Below are 20,718 nucleotides of genomic sequence, written 5' to 3' on the forward strand. Positions count from 1 at the left end.
GGCAAAAGGGTGGGTGGCCTTAGAGCAAGTCCGTCTGCGATTGTACGAGTAGTAATACACACACAGGCACACGGCAGATGGCGTATAGAGAAAGAGTGCCAACAGGAAGAGGAAAGAGAGAGAGTGGGGTGTGTGTGTGTGTGCGGGAGAGAGGAGCGCCAGGATAAGGGATGGTCGCCTCGCCTCGCCTCGCCTCGCCTTGCCGCTAACTTCTCATACACATTTATGTGTATTGTACTACTCGACTGCAAAAACTGCAGCAGACGCAGGAAGGAGCAAAGGAGGAAGGCGCAAGGAGCCAAGGAGCGGCAACAACAAACCGAGACTGGCCACAAATCAATCAGCCGACTGGGAAACACCCTACACGGCGAGAAAATGAGAGCATTTCAAACATATTCGGATTATTTTCAATGGGCAAATATTATACTTTTTCGTTTTGGTATTCAAATTTTATTTTTAATTTCCAAATTTGTTATACTAAGATAACAGTCGAACAAAGCCTGTATTAACCAGTAATTCTTTTTTTTTTCTAAGATTCATTGCAACATTTAAAGGACTTTTGTTCAATATTTTTATCTCAAAACTGACAAGTTTTTGGGGTTTTAGATATACACAGATAGTTTTTAATATCTCAGATTTCGTCTTAGATATTCTTTTGAGGTTTTTAGAAAATTGATATTAGTATTTGATTGAGCTGTGAATATTAGACTGCAAACTGGGGAAATATTGCATTCGATTTCTCGCAGTGCTCATTTAAACTCAATTACCAGAGATTCTTACTGGCATTGAATGGGGTTAGAGAACGGTCCTTCCCCTAAATGTCTCGAAATGTATCTAAAATCGACTATGCCTTGGGCAGCAGCTACTCAAATTCAATTTCGAAAAATTCGTCCTTTTTCGGCGGAGTGGTGGTGGTTGTTGTTGCTGCCGCCGCCGGATCCTGGGAAGGGCATGTTAAGGGTGAACCGGCCGCACTCACACTCGCACACCACCGGGCACATAGTGGCCAGACGGACGAACAGCCGGCGGGAGGCACAGTTAGACTGGATGGCAGACAATTCAGCCGCGACAGAGGGCGGTGGTCGCAGTCGCAGTCGCAGGCGACGCCGGCGTCGATGCGCCGCTCACACTTATGCAAATGCACAGGACACCAACACATATGCGGGCACATCCTGTTCCCGTGACGCATAGATGTATGCAACATGCAACGAATTTCGGCTACTTAACCTACAGAACAAAGGAGGATACAGAAAAAAATGCAGAAACGTAAGGAAGGATAAGCCTGCGCAAGGCGCGCAAAAGGACACGCGCGCACACACAGCCGCGCTTATGTACACACACCCAAACTCCAGCGTACACTTCGAGACTAATTTAATCCCCTAGCTCAGTTGAATTCAGTTCCAGTTCCCTCGGCAACAGCCCCACTCAGACGAATTACACGAGAGGCCGGAAATGGAAAAACTACAGGATACAACCTACCCACACTAGCACAGCACACACACAGATACACACACACACACACCCGAAAGCCGCCTATGCTTACGTTAGTTACTTTACGTTGTGCGTTAAGCGGCATGTAAATGGCGTTATTACGCCCTAAACGCCTTACGTAGTCGCCGGTTACGTGAATTACAACGGAAGTAATACCCTCGTGTATCTGTGTGTGCGTAATACTGTGCGTGTGTGTATCCTCCCACCTCGTATCTTACTTTCAATGTCATCAAAAAGGGCTGAAGAAAGATATTTCTGCATTTGAATCGTATCACAGCCAGCTTTGATGGGCATTGCAATGAGCATCGATAGCACTTGCGACCTGTGACCTCGCAGGGCGCATCTATGTACCTACATAGCCCGCCCATTGAGCGGCTTAACGGGGGCGAGCTAAACCAACAAGTGTTCGTGATCCAACATATAATTCTTACGTAACTCCTCAAAGGGTTGTGAAATGTTGCCCACTGTCTACTCATATCACAGCCATTTTGATGAGTTTCGTGCGAATTTCGGCAGCCGGTCAAAAATCGCATTTCGCAACCGTTCGACTCGCATCTTTCTTATACCATGTCGTTAAAATGCTTGTGACCTTATGTGTTCGCAATCATATCACAGCCATTTTGACGAGTTTGGGTAAAGAAATCTCAACATTGGGCGCCAATTATGAGTTACTTTCAGCTCCACCAGAAGTCAACGCCCAGAAATAATAAGGATACACAAAAGTTTTAGATGTTTTTTGTTTTTTTTTTTTTGCTTTTTTTGTAGTTTTTGTTTTTATTTAAATTTATAATAATTGTTATTTTTATATTCTTTTTTCATTTAAGGAAACTTGAAAGTTTACAAAACAAAACAGACCACAACAGATGCTTCTAGATCATACGAAATATAATCAAACTGATTCTATGACGGGCAAAGAAGTAATACGGATTGCTTTTCGTTAATTTTCTTTTCGTTAATTTTGGGACAACGGAGGCACTAAAACCCAAAGGAAGCCTGACTCAAGCTCTTGCTATAACAGGTTAGCAAGGAATTCGGTTCGAGAAACATCAAAACAATAGTTGAAAGCGATGTCACAACATCTCTGTAAATGCTAGCGAAAGAAGTGCATCGAAGGCGGAGAGAAGTGAAAACAAAATTCAATTTAAACAAAAATCAATTAGTTTTACCGAATTTCGAAAAGAATAAATTTGAAGCGCTCTAAGATAAGAACTCAAATACGTTTTTCATTTCCCGCAGGGCAAGCAAGGGCCATGAGCTTTCCATCCAGCTCTTGGCTTCGGACAACTCTGCCCGAACCGATCTCACATTATATGCTAAAGTAAGTCAACAATCGGAATGCGCTGGACGGAGCTTGGCCCTCTCCTTGCACCGGTGGAAAAACTAACTTGGAATGATGACTTGGGTTTTTGGTGTCTGTCGCTGTCGCTTTTGCTTCTGGGGTTTTGTGTTGCTGGGTGGGCGTGTGTGTGCATTGGATGTGCGAGGCTGGGTCTTCCTGGATTTCTGCATTTTCGGGGATGGGAGCGTGTGTGTCGGGGTGTGCCGGTCGATTGCCGAAAGCGGATAAAACTATAGATAGCGGAGAGGAGCGCAAATGTGCATCAAAGAATTATGTTTAAAACAATTTTACAAAATTTCGCTCTTATCTTAACTCGACTTTTTGCCTTTCTTCTTCATAAGTTTTTGATTCTACTTCATTTGCTTTTCGGTTTACAATGTGATTGTATCAATTTGGTAGCCAATCAGTTTTGGAATTTTCGCCTCAGTTAACAGGACTTGTGCGGGGCAGGAAACGCTCCTTACAAACGCTCATTGATGTATAATTCATTGTATTATAATTGATTCGACAGTTGCTTTTAGCTTTCTAATTTTTATGTTTTGTTTCTCTTAACTTGGTTTTTTTGTTTTTTGCATTTGCTTTCTCATACGTTTGGTGTTTTTCAGTGATTGTTTGTTTTTTTGTTTTTTTGCTGTTGTTGTGTTTTGGCTTCCGTGCGCTGTAGAAGTCTTGCAATTTCAAAAAATTTACTAGTTTCCTTTTGTTTTAATTGTATTTTATAATTTCCTAGTTGTGGTTGTTGTTGGTGTTGTTTTTCGGTCTGTGAGAGATGTGCTACAGGATGAGCCGCTCGTGCACATGGCATAAGGATGTGGGTTGATAATGTGTGGCATGTATGTGAATTGTGGGGCGTAAATCGCTTGGAGCGACAACGAAAGCCGCGCGTTTACTCAAGGTTGATGCGGATGCGGATTCAGATGCTGATGCAGGTGCGGATGCTGATGCGGATGCGGGTGTCGTGAGTGCTTCATGTTGTGTATAGTGTCTGTATGTGTGTGTAACTGTTGCTTGATGTCGGCTGCCCGTACAGCTCCCACTCGCTACGGCGACATTAACAAGGAGGAGCCTCCGTCTCCATCTCCGTTTCCATCTCCGTCTCCCCCCGCCTTCCAGCTCGCCACCTTCCCGTGCGCCATTGCCCAGCTGGCGTTTTCTCACTGCGGCTGATGCTGCTGCATCACGATCTGATACTGTTGTTGATTCTGCTGCGGATGTTGCGGCGTCGGCGGCGGGAAATAGTGATTGGCTATGAGCGACTGGGGGTGCAAGCACATAAACTGGTAAGCCTGCGTTGGCGGCGTGTACGCCTGCTGTGGTCCCCCGCCGGCGGGGGAGGGCTGTGGCGGCGGATGGAACTGCTGGTGCGGCTGGCCCGGCGACGGTGTGGTCGACTGCGGCGTCTGCGTCATGAACTGCAGCTGCTGCGGCTGGTCCTGGTACACGCGCATCTGCATTGGCGCGTACGTATGCGATTGGTATTGTTGCTGGTGCGGTGCATGGCCGTACTGGATGAACTGCTGTATGGGGCCGGTGGTTATCAGCGGCTGGCCCGTGGCCGCGGAGGCCGACACATGCATCTGTGATGCGGCCATTGGAGCTGCAGAAAATCGGATCACATTGTTAGCACGTATGAAAACATATTACAAATACAACTAAAACTATTGGTTATTATTAATATAATCAATGCTTATCAATCAAAACTTGTCTATCTTGACAAAACCAATTATTCGTTATAATCAGTTGATATTAAGAGTTACACTGTTACAAATATTTGTTATACTTCTATCTACTCCTGGCAATTTTCAAATAAAATATATTTGTCAAGAAGTCTCTCTTTTCTCTGAAGAACGACTAGACATTTGTTTAAATCATAAAGATAAGTTGGAAACATGTTATGCACTCACGGTAGTTACCACGGCGTAGTCGCGGTGGCTGTCCGGCCTGCGGGTGTGTCGGAGGCTGGAAGGGGTGCTGTGGCTGCACCACGTAGATCTGCTGGTTGGCCGGCGGCGCCGGCACATGACCTCCCGTGGTTGTGTAAATGTTGGTCATGGGTACAGGCGTCTGTGGGGTGTGGGGGCGTGATGGATTCGGAGTGCTGGGTCCGCGGGGTGTGAACGGCTTGGCAGACGGGTTGAGCACATGTGGCTTCTTCACCACCGGCGTGGTTCCGCTGGCACCACCAGTAACAGTGACCGTGCCAGTGGCCACCGTCGTGGAGCTGCTCGTCGCACTGGAGGCAGCCGGGGTGGACTTGTCGGATCCAGCGCCGGCAATCACCCCCGTTGTGGGCGTACTGGCTATGCCAGTGGGCGTGGTGGTGCTGCTGCTCGGTGCCGGTGATACTTCCGGCTTGGGTGTGGCCAGCTGCTGAGGCTGTTGCTGCTGCTGCTGCTGGACCACTGGCATGGGCTGTGGCGGCGGCTGCTCCAACAGAACGGGCGAGGTAATCACCACCGGCGAAGTCTGCGGCGGTGGCATTGTATGGTAAATGGGCAGCGGCTGTTGCGATGGATCCTGTACCAGCTGCGGCGGCGGCTGCTGCACTTGGGCCTGCTGCTGGTGCTGCTTGGACACATGCTGATGCTGGGCATCCACCAACTGCTGCTGTTGGGCCTTCTGTTGCAAGTGGAGCGGCACATGTTGCTGCTGGGGAGGCGGCGCCTGTTGGGGCTGCTGCTGAGGCACATAGTGTGGCTGTGAGAGAGGCGCCTGGTGCAAGTGCGTCGGCGGCACTTGGTGCATGACCACGTGTTGCTGTTGCGGCTGCTGCTGCTGCTGCGGGGGCGAAGCAGACTGCTGCAATGCTCGCTGTTGCTGCTGCTGTACTTGTTGCTGTTGCTGCTGTACTTGCTGCTGCTGCTGCTGCTGTGGTTGCTGCTGCTGGGGCGGTGAAGTGTTGCTGGGGGCCAGCTGGAAGTCCTGGCCAAATTGTCGCAGCTCCTGCACCTGGTTATCGCGCGTCCGCACCTGACGCGCCGGTTGTGTGTTCTGCCCTTGTGTCTGTATGTTCTGATGCTGCTGTTGCTGCGGCGGCTGTTGTTGCTGCTGCTGTTGCTGCGGCACTCCAGTTTGCAGCGGAGGCGAGTTACTGTTCTGCCCCGGATGGCCACCATGGGAGCCGTGCATGGGCTTGCCCAGCGACTGCGGCTCTCCGCCGTAATTAAGCGACGAATTGCTCTGAGTACCCTGGTACTGGCGCATCTGGCGCTGGGGCAGCGGCTTATTGGCATTGGCGTTCGAATCGCCATTCAGCTTGTTTGCGCCGCCCATGTGAGATTGGTTGCGGTACTGAGAAGACCTGTTGGCACACGAAAGTAAGTATTTGTTGGCTAGACCAAAAAGGTGATTCCAACTTACCCATGCATGATCTGCGCGTTACCCTGGTAGGAGTACTGACTCGGCATGCCCATCGACGGCTGGTAGCCGCCTTTGCTCTGACCCACTGAGTTTCCGTTGCCGCCCTGCGACACGGGGACATTACTGCCGCCTGTAGGCACATTGTTGCGCATCACCTTGCCGCCCTGGGGCACAGTCTTGCGCTTCACCATCGAACCGCCGCCATACTTGCTGGACGTGTCCGTGGCCGCATTGGCCGATGGGGCCGGACCCGCGCCCTTCAGGCCACCGGCCAGCATCAGAGCTGCCGTGGACTGCGTGGAGACGCCTTGACCCGCCCCGCCGCCCATGCCGCCACCCTGCATCATCAGGCTGCCATCGCCGCGTGTGTCGCGATCGCGGTTGCTGCTCTGCGAGGACATGCCAACATGTGATAGCTGCGGTCCGGTGATGCTGCGCGTCTGCTTGGTGATGTACCGGTCGCTGCTCATGGTCTCCCGCAGCTGGAAGTCTGCGGCGCCACGGGGCTTGTTGCCGCGATCACGGTCACGGTCCCTGTCTCGCTCCTCGCGCTCCCTTTCCCGATCGTTGCGTTCGCGGTCGCCCCGATCTCCGCGTTGTTGCTCCTGCTCGGCCGACGGACGCTCTACGGCCGCGAAAGCCGCCTCCTCGTCACCGTTCTCCAGGTCCAGACGGTCGCGGCACGTCGGATTATTTTCGATCTCGGCGGCCAGCTTTTCGGCCTTGGCCTCGGCCTCCTTAAACTCCTGCGAGTCGCCCTTGTCCAGCGGTACCGTGTACGAGGCCAGAGAGTCATCGAATGTGGAGGTCACGCCAAACGTGTTCTCGTTCTTGCGGAACATCTCATTGGGGTCCCAGCCGTTGGCGGCGCTATCCAGTTCTATGTCAATGTCGCCATTGGCGCCGGAGTCCCACGGTTCCAGTTCCTTCTCGTCAAGGCGCGCACCTATAAAAATAGATATTATTAAGTGTTAAGCTTTCGAATATATTAATTTAAGCCGGAACTCACCGTTGCATTTGTCAGAGATGGCGCCATCCGTCTGAAAAGCTCCAGCGGTGGCGTACTGCGAGTCAAAGTCCTTGGCCACGATGGTCACCACGGTGTCGAGTGGGAATATAATGTGTTTTGGCACCTTGCCCTCATCCGGCAGATTCTTGGACTTTATGCACGCCGGTAGCTCCAGTGCGATGTCAAAGTTGCCCGAGAATGTGCGGAATACGCCCTCGTAGATGTTGCCCGACCGCAGGCGCACCTCCACCACGCTGCCCACCAGCGCCGTGGCCGAGTGCATGAAATACGTGTTGTTGTAGACGCCCTGCGCCAGCGGACGCAATGCACCGCCTCCGTTCCCGCCTCCTGCACCTGCCTTGTTGTTGGCGGGCCTCAGGCTGTTGTCGTTGGAGTTGTATCTGCGAAAAGGCGGGGAGAAGCAAGGAGAAGCGTTCAGTTCAGCGCACGGGTTAAACTATTCGTTAGCGTTGCGGTTTGACGGCGGTCGAAGACCGACTGAAATTGCAAATTCGATGGCATTCAGGCACGCTGGCGAGCCGATATCGATTCGCTCGCAAACTTTGACCTGACCCCGCATCCCGCCACCCCTGCGAGCGCAGTGGTGTCGGTTTGCCTTGTGTTTGTGCATTTTAGCTCATCTTTTTTTAGTACCAGCAAGATACACTATTTGAAAGTGGGCAAACAAAGACTATTCGGGGAATCACCTTTCTGAAGACGAAGTCGTGTGTTCGGTAGCAGCTTGAGCTTTAAAACAAAGGCTCAAGGGGAAGCACAATATTGGGAATCAAGTAATTAAGCTATGATTTGGGTTGCGTGCCACTAAAGAACCTTTATTAATGGTCAATTACTGAAATCGTTTTTGAATAATGTATGGTGCCAAATTACAAAATAAACAAAGCTTTACAGAACAGAGGTTGAGTTAATATTTTAATGTTGATGTTCTTGTATCAGAAATCAATATATTATAAAATGTTGTTATCAAATGAAGCTGATTTAACACTTTTGCAAGGTGGACATCTGACATTTACATGATTTTAGATATTTACCAGCACTTGAGATCTCCCAGAGTAGTAGTTTAGTATGTGTTTGCAAAGGAGAAAACTGTGTTCGGAAATATTTCAGTGATTAGCCAGGCCTGCGGTATGCATTCCGCGAAAGTAATCAGCCGAATGAAGCCCCTTTGGCCAGCTTTGTCCCGGTCGCAACTCGAATCCGACTCACTCCCCGGACGCTTTCCTCGCCGCTTTCGGGGTGTTTTTTGGCATTGGTTGCGTGCGGGCAGGATCGACGACCGTGAAATGCGCGACGCAACGCACAATGAACCCGCCGTGGGTGTGGGTTCGGGGGCGGGGCAGGGGCGTTGCGGAACCGACTGGAGAGGGGGTATCTGTAGCAGTAGCAGTTGCTGCGGCTCTGGCTGTGGCTGATTCACGGAGCGTGCACTGTGCACATTTTGGTGAATGAGAACAATTAATTGATTGCGCTCAAGAGTGAATCATGCGTGAGTTGAGCCGAGGTGCTGCGGATTGGCGAGCGAGCGGATCCGGGAAATAGGCTGCGACGGAGGCAAACTTAAAATGCAAGTGTGCATGGCCGAGTGGCGAATAAATATGCATAGACGTCGGGCGGAAAACAAGAGCGAGGTGCTATATCGTTCGGTCAGCAAATTGTAAAGTGACCCAAATTTCAGACCCCCAAAGGTGGGGAGGGGCGGCTCTCGGGGGTTCCGACGGGCCGTTGGAGGGGTTCGAAGTGTGCCAAAGAACGATACGATACGATACGAAACTCAGCGCAGCCGCCGCACGTCACAGCAACTGCAAGCTAACAGCTAAAAACTGAAAACAGAAAACAGAAAACTGAAAACGGCGAGCGGCAAACGCAGAGCTGCAAAATGCTGACAATGCAAGAAAATGCATTCGAAAAAAGGCGAGCGGCTGTGAGAGTAAAAAATGTAGTGCACTACGTGCTTTGTACGTGAGCGAGTGTGCGTGCCCCACCATGGGCCCGTGGGCCCGTGGGCCGCACAGTGGGCCCCATTCGCAGCCAGGCCCACTGTGCCCACAGGCTTGAGGTTGTTGCCTTGGTGTTGCTGCACAATGAACAACGAACGCGCATTGCAAACAGTTTGGGGCATAAGTATGAGTCGGCGAGGAAGACGCGTCTGATAAGGCACAAATAAATGGCTCCCCAGTGCTCCCTCCTAATGACACCACTTCAAAGCTATCCTATATGAGATATGAGATATTTTGTAAAATCATTCGAGATATTTTCTATGACTATCTATCATAATAATTTATGCATTATTATTTAAGTTACCAAATATTAGTTATATTAAAAATACTAGTTTTTAGGTACTTTTATTCGACATTTTTTAAATGAAAATTTTTTCAATTTTTTTTGTTAATCACTGTACCCTCTTTAAACACATAAGAACATATGTTTTGATACGACTCATAGTTTTGACCTTTTAACCCAGCAACTTTACTGATTGAATTATGATGAATTCTGACTCAGGGAGAAATTTAGAAGAATCCAAAGTATTTTTTATAAATTAAATTTGACTTTAGTGCAAAACATTAAACAAAGAACTGGTCATGGGTGTGATAAGCCGTAGTCTTTATCAAGACATGATTGCTTATAATTTACATTTTACAGATAACTTTTAGTTAAAGAATAGATTAAACCTGTATTTCTTATCTCAACTCCTCCAAAGTAAGCCAAGAACCCAAAAAAGTTCGTTACCTGAATGATACTTAAATGGATTCGTTAGTAAACACTCTTTTGATGAGTTCTTCCATCAACCTTTACATATCAGATCTTAACTAGATATAGTTTTGCAAAGATAATAGATAAAACTGGCGAACGTGCTCATACTTATGGCCCGCATTGTAGCCAAATGCGGATGTGGATGTTGGTGTGTGCGTGTGCATGTGTGCGCTGCAGTCATATTTCAATTGAAAATTTTAAGGGCGCAGCAGCGAGAGAGCAGGGGAGGGGGCCGCTGGGGGTCCGAAGGGGGTTGGGCAGCCCCCAAAACGGGGGTGGCAGGCGGCCCGTTGGTGCGACAAAACGGAAACCTTTAAGCAAATTATGTTCTCTACACACGGTTGGCCGTTGTGAAAGGGAAATGTAAACAAAGCATAAAAAGTTCGATGCTCAAAGCGCACACACACACACACACACACACACACGGGGGCGCGGGGAGGCAGGAACGCACACACACGCGATGGCCCATTATATAAGCGCCATTTGCATTCCAAAAAAGATTTAAGAATGGTTTGGCTTTTCCCGGAGATGCTGCAGCCGTCAAAGTAGCCGAGCAGGAGGAAAGCAGAGAAAAGTAAGCGACACGAGACGCGCTTTCACCTTTTTTTCTTATTTTTTTTTTTCGACAACCGGACCGGGAGAGAAAAGAGCTCTTTGTGGCGCTTTTGGTTGTCGCGGGTTTTCAATTTGTCAGGGCAACGGCAACGGCGAACGGCGAACGGCGAACTGCAAACTGCGACGGCAAAGGCAGAAAGCAAAAGCAAATGCCAAGCAAAAGCATAAGCAAACCAGCCCCAAGTGCAGTGGTGTGCGTTCGTGCCACCCGCCGCCTGCCCCTCCCCTGCCCTCCCCTCTGCCGTCTCTTTTTCGCCAGTGCAGCAGCGCAGCAGCAGCAGCTGGTGCTTCTTCTTACCTTGCGATGCCGCCGCCAGCTCCTCCGCCGCCACCACCACCGCCAGTGGGTCGGGTTTTCCGCTTGCTATTGTTGTTCATAACGTCGATTGGATCGCAATCGGGATTGGGACCGGGATCGGGATCCGAGTCGGAGTCGGAGTCGGGAGTCGGGATGTGTGCGGATGGATGTGCCGACTGGGCGATGTCCGATGTGCCAGGAGGCCAGGAGCAGCAGCAGCAGTAGTTGGACACTCCACTTGCAGTTGGCGTTTTCTCCTCTGTTCGCTCCCTTTTCCTCTTCCTTTCCCCGCGCTGCTGCCTGGGTTATATTTGTGGCGTTTGTATAGTTGCCTCTGTGTATTTTTTTTTTACCCCAATTCCAACGATTTGCCACCGAAGAGCGTGCCCGATCGAACGATCGCGAGATGGGCGGGCGAGGCGAGGCGAGGCGTGGTCTAGCCAAAGTATGCTTCTCCAGCAGCGTTTAGCACTCGAACTTGGCTGCCAAATAATATGCTTTTGTTGCTAATTTTATTTTTTCCCTGCGTACTGTAGCGATAACGAGCAAGGTTGCTTGACGAGTTGCTGGCCGCAGTCGATATTTTTTTGCACATCCCTAGCGCTCGACGGCGTATTTGATTTGGCAAATAACTTTTGGGGCGGCGTAACTAGGGTGCGGGCGGCGGTGCTGCGAGACGGCCGACGAAGTGCGCGGCGGGGGGGCGTGGTAAACGGCGAATTTTGTTGCGGTCAAAAACAGTTTAGTTAATTTATTTAACTTCAATTAGAACAGGGGTGCGTGTGTGCAGCCACAGAGTTCGGTATCGAATAGTTATCGAGCGGCGCACTCGATTGCACACCGCCCATCGCCAGGCGGGGTGTATCGATAGTTCGCTCGCTATTGCACACTGCACAGTAGTGTTGTTCATTTCCCCAAAAAGGGCGCGCAATTTAAATGACCCATTAGATGACGCATTTTGGTTTGTTGTTAAACGGCCTGCGATTGGCCAAATATTTGCTCCAAATCTAGTTCACAAATATGGGCGAACCTATTTATAACCCGCGCTATCTTGGGCGTCTCGATGGGTGGAAAACATCCGCATATTTACCGGGCGTCCAGATAAGCGCCACCAGACAGACACCAAATGACCTTGGTGACCGAGAAACTCCTTTTTCCGAGAAAGCTGAACGGCTGCCACCTTAATCATTTCAAAGTCAGCCGTAAATCCACTCTGTATAAGGTAATTGCTCCCTGCTACCGTATCAGACATACTAAACGCTATCTCGTTTACAGCCCCACAGCAGGGTTGGCCTTATAAAGAGGCTGTTAATCTGTCAGGCCCACACGCCCGGTCTTTGCAACGCCTGATGGAGTAGTTAACACCTACCGGAACTCCAAGATGGAGATGTATTCCAGCTACTTGGAAAAGAATTATACTATATTATTAATCTGATATTATAGAAGTAGAGGTAGTAAAAATTCTTGGATAATATGTACATTATACAACACAATATTGTTATATCACACATTTATCATACAAAATTCAACTTTAATTTATACATTTTGGGTACTAATAATAAGAACCCTTAACCACGACTGTCACAAGGTGTCACAGGTGATAAGATACATATTTGATTGATTTATTAGGGATGGTTTGATCTTACTAAGTCCCAAACCAAATATTGGTCCATCGCTTATCGAGCGAGGTGCGTGGAATGCCACTTGACCGGCAGCCGGCAGGTGGAAAATTACTTGGAGTCCACACGATAACCCATTGGGATGGATGGATGCCAGATTCCGAATCAGATCGCCGCCCCCACTGCGCACTTGCTTCGCTTGGGGACACGACAGCGATATCGCGGTAGTTTCTGCCACCGGTGCCGTTGACATTTCCAGTTATATATTCGTTTGTGCTCCGGCCGACGGATCCAAATCCAGCCATCCACCCATCTCAACCCTCCGCAGTGTTTGCTCGCCCATTCCCATCCGCCTGCCGAATGCGCGTTAAGTATGTCATTGTTGTGCTGATCTCGGGCTGAAAATAAAAGCGGACTGTTTGTCGCCGTTTTCTTGACTCTTTTCATTTTTCGTGTTTATCAGAAAAATCTGCCCGCGCCCACTTATTTATCATTCAAAAATTCGCTTATTCGGCAGTTTTCATTAGATTGCGAAGCGGTGCACTTGGTTCACTCCAGCGGAAAGGATAATCAGTGCAAAGTTATTTTCCCGAGTCTCCTTCAGTAAATATCTTTAAGTCATATGCGGATACGGGAATAATGTCGATAGTCAAGAAGTTATCCTTCGATGGTAAGGATAAAACTTCAGTTTATGGATATAAACCGGAAAACTCGAACATTAAAAGGCGTTAAATGTTTAACTCCAGTTTAATATATATGTACATTTTACTGTGGAAAATCTCCATAAATCTGTGGAGGTGTCCCTTATCCGAATCATCCTTAAGTGCAGTTTTGGGTTTCCATTCTAAACGCCATTGCAATTACCATTGAAAAGGACCAAAATTTTGACCACCGCTAAAGGAATATATTTGAAAATTCTTCCACAAATTCATAGAGGTGTCCCACGTGTAAATCGGGATAAATTTATAGAAGTTATGGAAATAAGAAGTGCAGAAGGTTGTGATACTGAAACCAACTGAATATAGAAAAAATAGAAAGAAACGGACATAAAAATGGGCTAAAATTTCGACCATCACTAAGGATAAATATTTGAATGTAGATTACTAGAAAATTCTTTCACAAATTCATAGAGGTATCACATGTGTGAATATGAATAAAATTACTGAAGTTATGAAAATTTGAAGTGCAGTTTTGGGTTCCAGTACTGAAACCCCTGGAAATAGCAAAAAATCAGACATGAAAATGGGCTAAAATTTCGACTATCGCTAAAGAGGAATATTTGAACTTAGATAACTTGAAAATTCGACCACAAATTCATTAAGGTATCCCACGTCTTAATCGGGATAAAATTACTCGAGTTATGAAAATTTTAAGTGCAGTTTTGGGTTCCAGTACTGAAACCCCTGGAAATACTAAAAAATCTAACATGAAATGGGGCTAAAATTTCGACCATCGCTAAAGGGAAATATTTGAATGTAGATTATTAGAAAATTCAACCACAAATTCATAAAGGTATCCCTCGTGTAAATCGGGATGAAATTACAGAAGTTATAAAAATTTGAAGTGCAGTTTTGGGTTCTGATACTGAATCCCACTGGAAACATACAAAAATCGAACATGAAAGGGGGCTAAAATTTCGACCATCGCTAAAGAAATATATTTGAATGTAGATTATTAGAAAATTCAACAATAAATTCATAAAGGTATCCCACGTCTTAATCGCGATAAAATTACTCGAGTTATGAGAATTTGAAGTGCAGTTTTGGGTTCCAGTACTGAATCCCACTGGAAACATCAAAATATCGAACATGAAAATGGGCTAAAATTTCGACCATCGCTAAAGAGAAATGTTTTATTGTAGATTATTAGAAAATTCGACCACAAATTCATAAAGGTATCCCTCGTGTAAATAGGAATAAAATTACAGAAGTTATACAAATTTGAAGTGCAGTTTTGGATTCCAATACCGAAACTCCTGGAAATACCAATAAATCGAACATGAAAATGGGCTAAAATTTCGACCATCGCAAAAGGGAAATATTTGAATGTAGATTATTAGAAAATTCAACCACAAATTCATAAAGGTATCCCTCGTGTAAATCGGGATGAAATTACAGAAGTTATAAAAATTTGAAGTGCAGTTTTGGGTTCCATTACTGAAACACCTGGAAATATCAAAAAATCGTACATGAAAATAGGCTAAAATTTCGACCATCCCTAAAGATAAATATTTGAATGTAGATTATTAGAAAATTTGATCTCAAATTTAAAAAGGTATCCCACGTCTTAATGGGGTTGAAATTACTCGAGTTATACAAATTTATTAGGGAAATAAATAACAACTTTATAGAGGTATCCCTCGTCTAAAACGGCCTATTAGAACTTAAGTTATGGAATCTGTAAGTGCAGTTTTAAGATATTCGAATCATGAAACAATAGAATATGAAAGGCAATGGATATAAACGATTTAAAGGATATCAGCCCTAATAAGATGGAATTCTTTGAAACTTCTGTGATTCATTACTTCCATGACCTCGAGATCGTCTTATAACCGTTCCATTTACACTACATGGCCAATTTTACAACCGCCATAAATGCCACCCGCCGATCTCCCGCTTTAATTAGCAGCAAGCAACAGCTGGAGATATATTGTCGATGCCAGTTGTTAAAAATGTTGGCCTGATGTTACGAATTAGCATTCATTTGGGGTCTCTGTTTTCGCCCATCATGACCGATAACGCCCGTGTATAAAAAATATTTAACTTGCCAAGCCGTCGACCACAAATATTAAAATTCGCTGAAAAAACAATGTGCAGTAATTATTTGACTAGACTGGGGTTTAACTATGAAAGATTTTATATATATATTTAATAAACACAAAAGAAAATTAAAAAAATTCTAAAGATATTGGAAAACTTTTTACATTCTCTAACTAATTAATTATCCTATTATATCGTTTGAAACATATTTATTACATGTTTGTTGAAGCAAATCTATTTTTAACTTTCACACGTAACAGATTTTCACAGATTTTATTTCTAACCAGTTCATGTGAAAGGTATCACCTCTGATCAGCTTGTACTATTAATTATAGATCTTTAGATTTGTAGACAGAGAGATGACTAATTTTCCACGCTTGGAGACAGTACGCACTTGCTGCCACCCGTATTTGCTTTCTGTACGAGTAGCACTCAATGTGCTAATTTTACTTCCCGTGAATTTTTATAAAAACCCTTAATCACCTATTTTATTACGGCTCCACACGGTTTTCGCTTTGTTTACCTGCTTAAAGTAAAAAAAAAAACTGGGTAAAAAATTGATTTTTAATGCGATTTACATAAAGAGCGATTGAGGAAGATATAACAGGTTTTCAATTCCGTCTCACACATATCGAGCTTGTCAATTAAATGGTATATAGGGAAGTACTGGCTCTCCCATAGAGGGGGGCCTTCAATATCGGCCAAGAATCTCAGTTATTTATACAAATTACCGAGCGAGAGCAAGCAAACATATGTGCTTAATTACGAATTCACACAATTAAAGTTTTGCGCTTTTTTCGCTGTTCGCTCGGCTCGGGAATCGGACAAGCCGGACTGTTCGGTTTTCATATTATTAAAATGCTAAAAATCCCCCTGACAAAATCAAACAATTTCGGCTGGCCGAGCGATTGTACCTGGCCATTGGCGAAACTGAAACAGAGACTGAAGTCAGAAATCAGTACACAATGCGTTGGCCGCGAAAGCACACGTTCGGCCTGTGGCCCAAAAACACTAGTCGTCCGAGTGGAGAAGCCACCTCTGGGCAGGGCCAGACCACAGTGGCCACCATCTACGATCGTAGGAACTTGGATAAAACTGTTGCCTCTTCAAGGCCGAACTAAGATGGTTCTATCACCTCGATTTCAGCTGGCTGCGAGGAGAAGGAGAAGTACACGGCTCAGAATGGCGATGAGTACTACGGACAGGTGCACACCGTCGACGTGGATGTGGCCAGCAAGTACTCCAAGCCCAAGCAGGCCCACTGGCTGGTGCGACGCATCTTCTTCCTCAGCTGGATCACCAGCTACGATCGGGAGCAGGCCTTCGCGGATCTGATTGCCGGCATCACTCTGGGTCTCACCATCATTCCCCAGAGCATCGCCTATGCCGCTCTGGCCGGTCTCTCCTCGGAGTACGGTCTGTACTCCGCCTTCATAGGGTCCATCATCTATGTGTTCTTTGGGACGATACCCCAGGTGTCCATTGGACCCACCAGCCTGATGGCCATTCTCACGCTCCAGTTCTGCGCCGATAAGCCGGTGCAGGTGGTCATCGTTCTGGCATTCCTCGCCGGCCTGGTGGAACTGGCCATGGGAGTCTTCCAGCTGGGATTCATCGTGAGCTTCATTCCGGCTCCGGTGACGAAGGCCTTCACTTCCGGCACGGCGGTGATTGTGGTCTTTGCCCAGATCAAGAATCTCCTGGGGGTCCGCATGAAGGGATTCCCCTCTATCTTGGACTTTTTCAAAAACATTCGTCCCACGGATGCCGCCATGGGAGTTTCCTGCATGGTTGTGCTGCTTTTGTTGAGGGTAAGTTAGAGGAGAACATCATTCATAAATAAGTTATATCTGATTTTTAACCATTATTTAGTATGATATATTTGAAAGCCTTATAAATAGAATTTGTTTGTTATACCACGTATATGTTAAAATATTTTTTGCATTTGCCTAAAACAAAAATTGTCATTAACTCTAATTATCTTTTGCATGTTTTTGTAGTCACGCTTCTAAATAGACTTTGTGCCGCAAAAAAAGCTCTGCCCATAATAACAATTTTGATAAATAATATTTCATGACAAAACAAGCCAGAGACTGGTTTCCCTCAGAATTAATTACACAGTATTTGATAATTAATTTATATTTTTTTAGCTCCTGTCGCAGGTGAATTTCAAGCAGGACACGGCGGTCACTCGTCGCCTGAAGAAGATCCTTTGGTACATCAGTATATCTCGTAATGCTCTGGTGGTCTTCTTCACCGGCCTCATAGTGTTTGTCTGGGTGAAGAAGAGCTCCATGGAGGCGGTGCCCTTCGCCCTCTCCGCCAAGGTCTCCTCGGCCATGCCCTCCATCAAGTTGCCGCCTTTCGCCTTCGAGTACCAGAACCGCACCTATGTGTTCACGGATATCCTGCATGAGCTGGGCAGCGGAATCGTGGTGGTGCCCATTGTGGCAGTCCTGGCCAATGTGGCCATTGCCAAGGCCTTCGGTGCGTATGAGTGATGTAAAGTTGGCCTCTGGGCGTGCTGATTTTAAAACGCTTCCTCTTTAGTTAAGGATGGCAATCTGGATGCCTCGCAGGAGATGCTCACCCTGGGCCTGTGCAACATAGCCGGTTCCTTCTTCAGTGCCATGCCCACCTGCGGAGCCTTCACCCGATCGGCGGTGAGTCAGGCCTCCGGAGTAAGGACTCCCATGGCTGGCATCTACACGGGATTGATAGTGCTCTCCGCCCTGAGCATTCTGACGCCCTACTTCCAGTACATCCCAAAGGCCTCGCTGTCCGCTGTTTTAATTGCAGCGGTTATCTTTATGGTATGTAGTCCTAGAAAAAACAGTTCTTGAGCCCGCTCTTTGATCCCAAAAGTGAGCCAGGATACACTCAGTTTTCATTTCTCTGAATCAAGGCGCCTTTCTTCTTGAAATACAAAATTAAGAATAGTTTATTTTGAGAGAAAATTAATATCAAAAACTTTGCTTCTTGAAAAGGTGTGAAGACAATTTCTCAAGTCAATACCATTTGATCTTGATCTCCAATATTCCTAATAATAATTTGTAATTTTATATGTATTACAATTTTCGTTTACAGATTGATTTGGCTCCAGTGAAGGAGCTTTGGCAGACCAACAAGAAGGACTTCTTCAGCTGGGTGGGCAGCTTCATCATCTGCTTGGTGGCCGGCGTGGAGTTGGGTCTGCTCTTTGGCATCGTTCTCAGCATGGTGTTTATCCTACTGCGTCTGGGCAATCCCAAATTCGAAGTCAACCTCAGACAGGTAGTTATGATTTTGAAACCTAATAAAATTATATAAATTAAAATGAAAATCGCCCGCTTTCAGCATGAAACCGCCTACTATGTGCACGTAGTGCCCCAATCGGATGTCTATTACACCGGAGTGGATGCTCTGAGGAATGAGTTGAGGGAAGCCTGTAGGCTGTACCAGAATGACTTCCCAGTCGTTCTCGATTGCAGCCGCTTCATGCAGTTCGATGCCACCTTCAGTGAAATGCTTATCTCAGTGGCCAGGGAGATGGCCAGCCACGATGTCCTGCTAATCCTGCAGAACATGAGCCTGAAGGTGCAGCAAATGTTGCCCGTGATGGCAAACGTGCGCTTCTGCCAGGAGGACAGCCAGCTGGCGAGTCACTTGCAGACCGAAAAGGAAGCCCCCCTGCTAGAGGCGAAGCTGTAATCTCCATGTGTGATTATATCAGTTTGATCCGGTTATGAACGACGGACGTCAGAAGATTTATCTCCTCACCTGTTTCCGCTTGACGTTCGCACGCAAATTGCGTAATTAGGCGGCGGCCGCAGTTAGTTAACTACTTAGATTTAGTTGTTTGGTTAGCGACTTTGTAAATACCTGTATGCATTATTAAAACACAGCACTCTTCTCCGAATATTCAACCAGATAGCCCCGGCGAAAGTGATAAACAGGTGCCGTAGGAACCCATAAAGCACGCCTCGTGCCGCTGAGCTGCAGATACAGATACCGTGGCATACGTGTCGTATGAGTAATGCCACTAATTAAGGCAATTGAGAAGGTGGTTGGTTTTTCTTTGAAATTGTTGTTTAATTATTATTTTTTCGCTTTTTGTCGTTCAATAAGGAAATTATAATTTATAGAAAAAGTATAATAATACAGTATAACAATTTAGTTGGTTTTCACTTGTTTTGTTTATCCATTTCATATTGCATAGTACTCTTTGCCATTATCATTTTTGCCAGTGTATGGTTTTGCTTTTTTATGGGAATTTTGTATCAATTATTCTATATTGTTCGCTTTGTTTCCGAGGAAATAAACTGCTTGTGGTTGTATACTTGTATAGGTGTGTCTAGTAAATGATTATAGAGTGTGTTCGTGTCTGTGTTTTCTGTCTGCCTGTGTGTGTGTGTTTCCGGTCTGTCCCCGTCGACCGGAAGTGATATATCTAGTCCGGAATCAGGGGAACTTCGCGGCTTCGGTGGACGCCGAAGTGAGGCTTGTAGATTGTAATTGTCTATCCGATGCGGCTGAATAATACAGTGGCTTGATTGTAAGATTTAAATCATTTTGCGTGGGAAAAGTTAACACTTGTTTCGACTTCGATCTGGGTAAGTTCCTCCGCCCTCACCGCACCAACGTTTCTGGCTACTTCCGGTATCTCTATTATATCTGCCCCGTCTACTTGTTGCCAGTTTACAATTTACAGTGTTTTATTGCAGTGTATCTATGTGTCGTTTCTCGTGGTAAGTGTGTGTCTAAAGTAATCGTTTGCTCACAATTATTTGTTTTGCCGGCCAAGCACATGTACATATGCAACTCTATGCGCTCTTTAAATATGCCTTGTTTAATATATTTGTTTGGTAAATTTTGTCATTAATATATTTGTTTTTTGTTTTTTGTTTTTTCCTTCTTTCTTTTTTCTTTTGTTTTTGTTATCTTTATACTTTCCATTTCTTTAAATGTTTGTATTTTCGTAAAGCAAGAGGTACGCGATGTATTTGTTTTTTGTGTATTATGCTGAGTGTTTGAGAGGGCTGAGTGAAAGCAGTTTTCAAACTTTAGGAAACAGAACACTGATCTGTCCTGCGCTGCTCTCAAACCGGATGGATAAAGCAAGGTTTCCCGATGCAGAGAGAGAAACAGAATAAGTAGTAGGCGTAGCTATCGGTAATTGGTATTTGGTAATTGATAGTAATAAAATAACGATCGAAAGATGGGTAGTTAGGATGGTAGATGGTGGTTAGCGATAGGAAGTGGTAGCAAGGGGCGGCTTAAGTTGCTAGAGAAGGTGTGAAGGAGGCTCCTTGCTGAATTTAGTGAACATGTCTCCCGGGTCTAATGCTACGGTCTTTTATCTTGTGCTTAGTACATTATATTCTTTGTATTTGCCATCTTGGGTATCCCATTTATATGTATGTAGGAGTAGATCTCTCTTGGTCTTTGGTTTGCTTTAAGTTACACTGATATTTATCGCA

At 46.1% G+C, this 20,718-nt stretch overlaps 2 protein-coding genes across 6 annotated transcripts; one reads left to right on the forward strand and one right to left on the reverse strand.

Moving 5' to 3' along the window:
* Positions 1–2,889: 2,889 nt before the first annotated feature.
* Positions 2,890–11,697, reverse strand: LOC108026237 (ataxin-2 homolog). Of its 4 annotated transcripts, none has more exons than XM_017097072.3 (5): positions 10,882–11,697; positions 7,200–7,600; positions 6,191–7,136; positions 4,735–6,131; positions 2,890–4,427 (listed from the first exon to the last, which is right to left on the reverse strand). In XM_017097072.3, exons 1-5 carry the CDS (start codon positions 10,959–10,961, stop codon positions 3,985–3,987), a joined length of 3,267 nt encoding a protein of 1,088 aa, XP_016952561.1. In that variant the 5' UTR covers positions 10,962–11,697; the 3' UTR covers positions 2,890–3,984. The 4 variants fall into 4 exon arrangements, with proteins under 4 accessions (XP_016952561.1, XP_050744447.1, XP_050744448.1 ...); XM_050888490.1 differs by lacking the exon at positions 10,882–11,697 and adding an exon at positions 10,569–10,693; XM_050888491.1 differs by lacking the exon at positions 10,882–11,697 and adding an exon at positions 9,945–9,999.
* A 1,311-nt stretch (positions 11,698–13,008) lies between these two features.
* Positions 13,009–19,414, forward strand: LOC108026181 (sodium-independent sulfate anion transporter). Of its 2 annotated transcripts, none has more exons than XM_017096970.3 (6): positions 13,009–13,170; positions 16,406–17,070; positions 17,410–17,746; positions 17,810–18,072; positions 18,347–18,532; positions 18,596–19,414. In XM_017096970.3, the coding sequence occupies exons 1-6, from the start codon at positions 13,140–13,142 to the stop codon at positions 18,947–18,949; spliced, it is 1,836 nt and encodes a 611-aa protein (XP_016952459.1). In that variant the 5' UTR covers positions 13,009–13,139; the 3' UTR covers positions 18,950–19,414. The 2 variants fall into 2 exon arrangements, with proteins under 2 accessions (XP_016952459.1, XP_016952458.1); XM_017096969.3 differs by lacking the exon at positions 13,009–13,170 and adding an exon at positions 16,188–16,336.
* Positions 19,415–20,718: the final 1,304 nt, after the last annotated feature.

The sequence above is a fragment of the Drosophila biarmipes genome, chromosome 3R (genome assembly GCF_025231255.1).
Source record: "Drosophila biarmipes strain raj3 chromosome 3R, RU_DBia_V1.1, whole genome shotgun sequence".
NCBI lineage: Eukaryota > Metazoa > Arthropoda > Insecta > Diptera > Drosophilidae > Drosophila > Drosophila biarmipes.

Bases quoted from the DNA above. Each gene is read 5' to 3' on its own strand.
- LOC108026237 (XM_017097072.3), bottom strand. From the start codon at position 10,961: ATGAACAACAATAGCAAGCGGAAAACCCGACCCACTGGCGGTGGTGGT. The intron at 7,137-7,199 runs GTGAGTTCCGGC...CTATTTTTATAG, and splicing joins CATCTCTGACAAATGCAACG to GTGCGCGCCTTGACGAGAAG. The intron at 6,132-6,190 runs GTAAGTTGGAAT...GTGTGCCAACAG, and splicing joins AACGCGCAGATCATGCATGG to GTCTTCTCAGTACCGCAACC.
- LOC108026181 (XM_017096969.3), top strand. From the start codon at position 16,225: ATGCGTTGGCCGCGAAAGCACACGTTCGGCCTGTGGCCCAAAAACACT. The intron at 16,337-16,405 runs GTAGGAACTTGG...CCTCGATTTCAG, and splicing joins AGTGGCCACCATCTACGATC to CTGGCTGCGAGGAGAAGGAG. The intron at 17,071-17,409 runs GTAAGTTAGAGG...ATATTTTTTTAG, and splicing joins TTGTGCTGCTTTTGTTGAGG to CTCCTGTCGCAGGTGAATTT.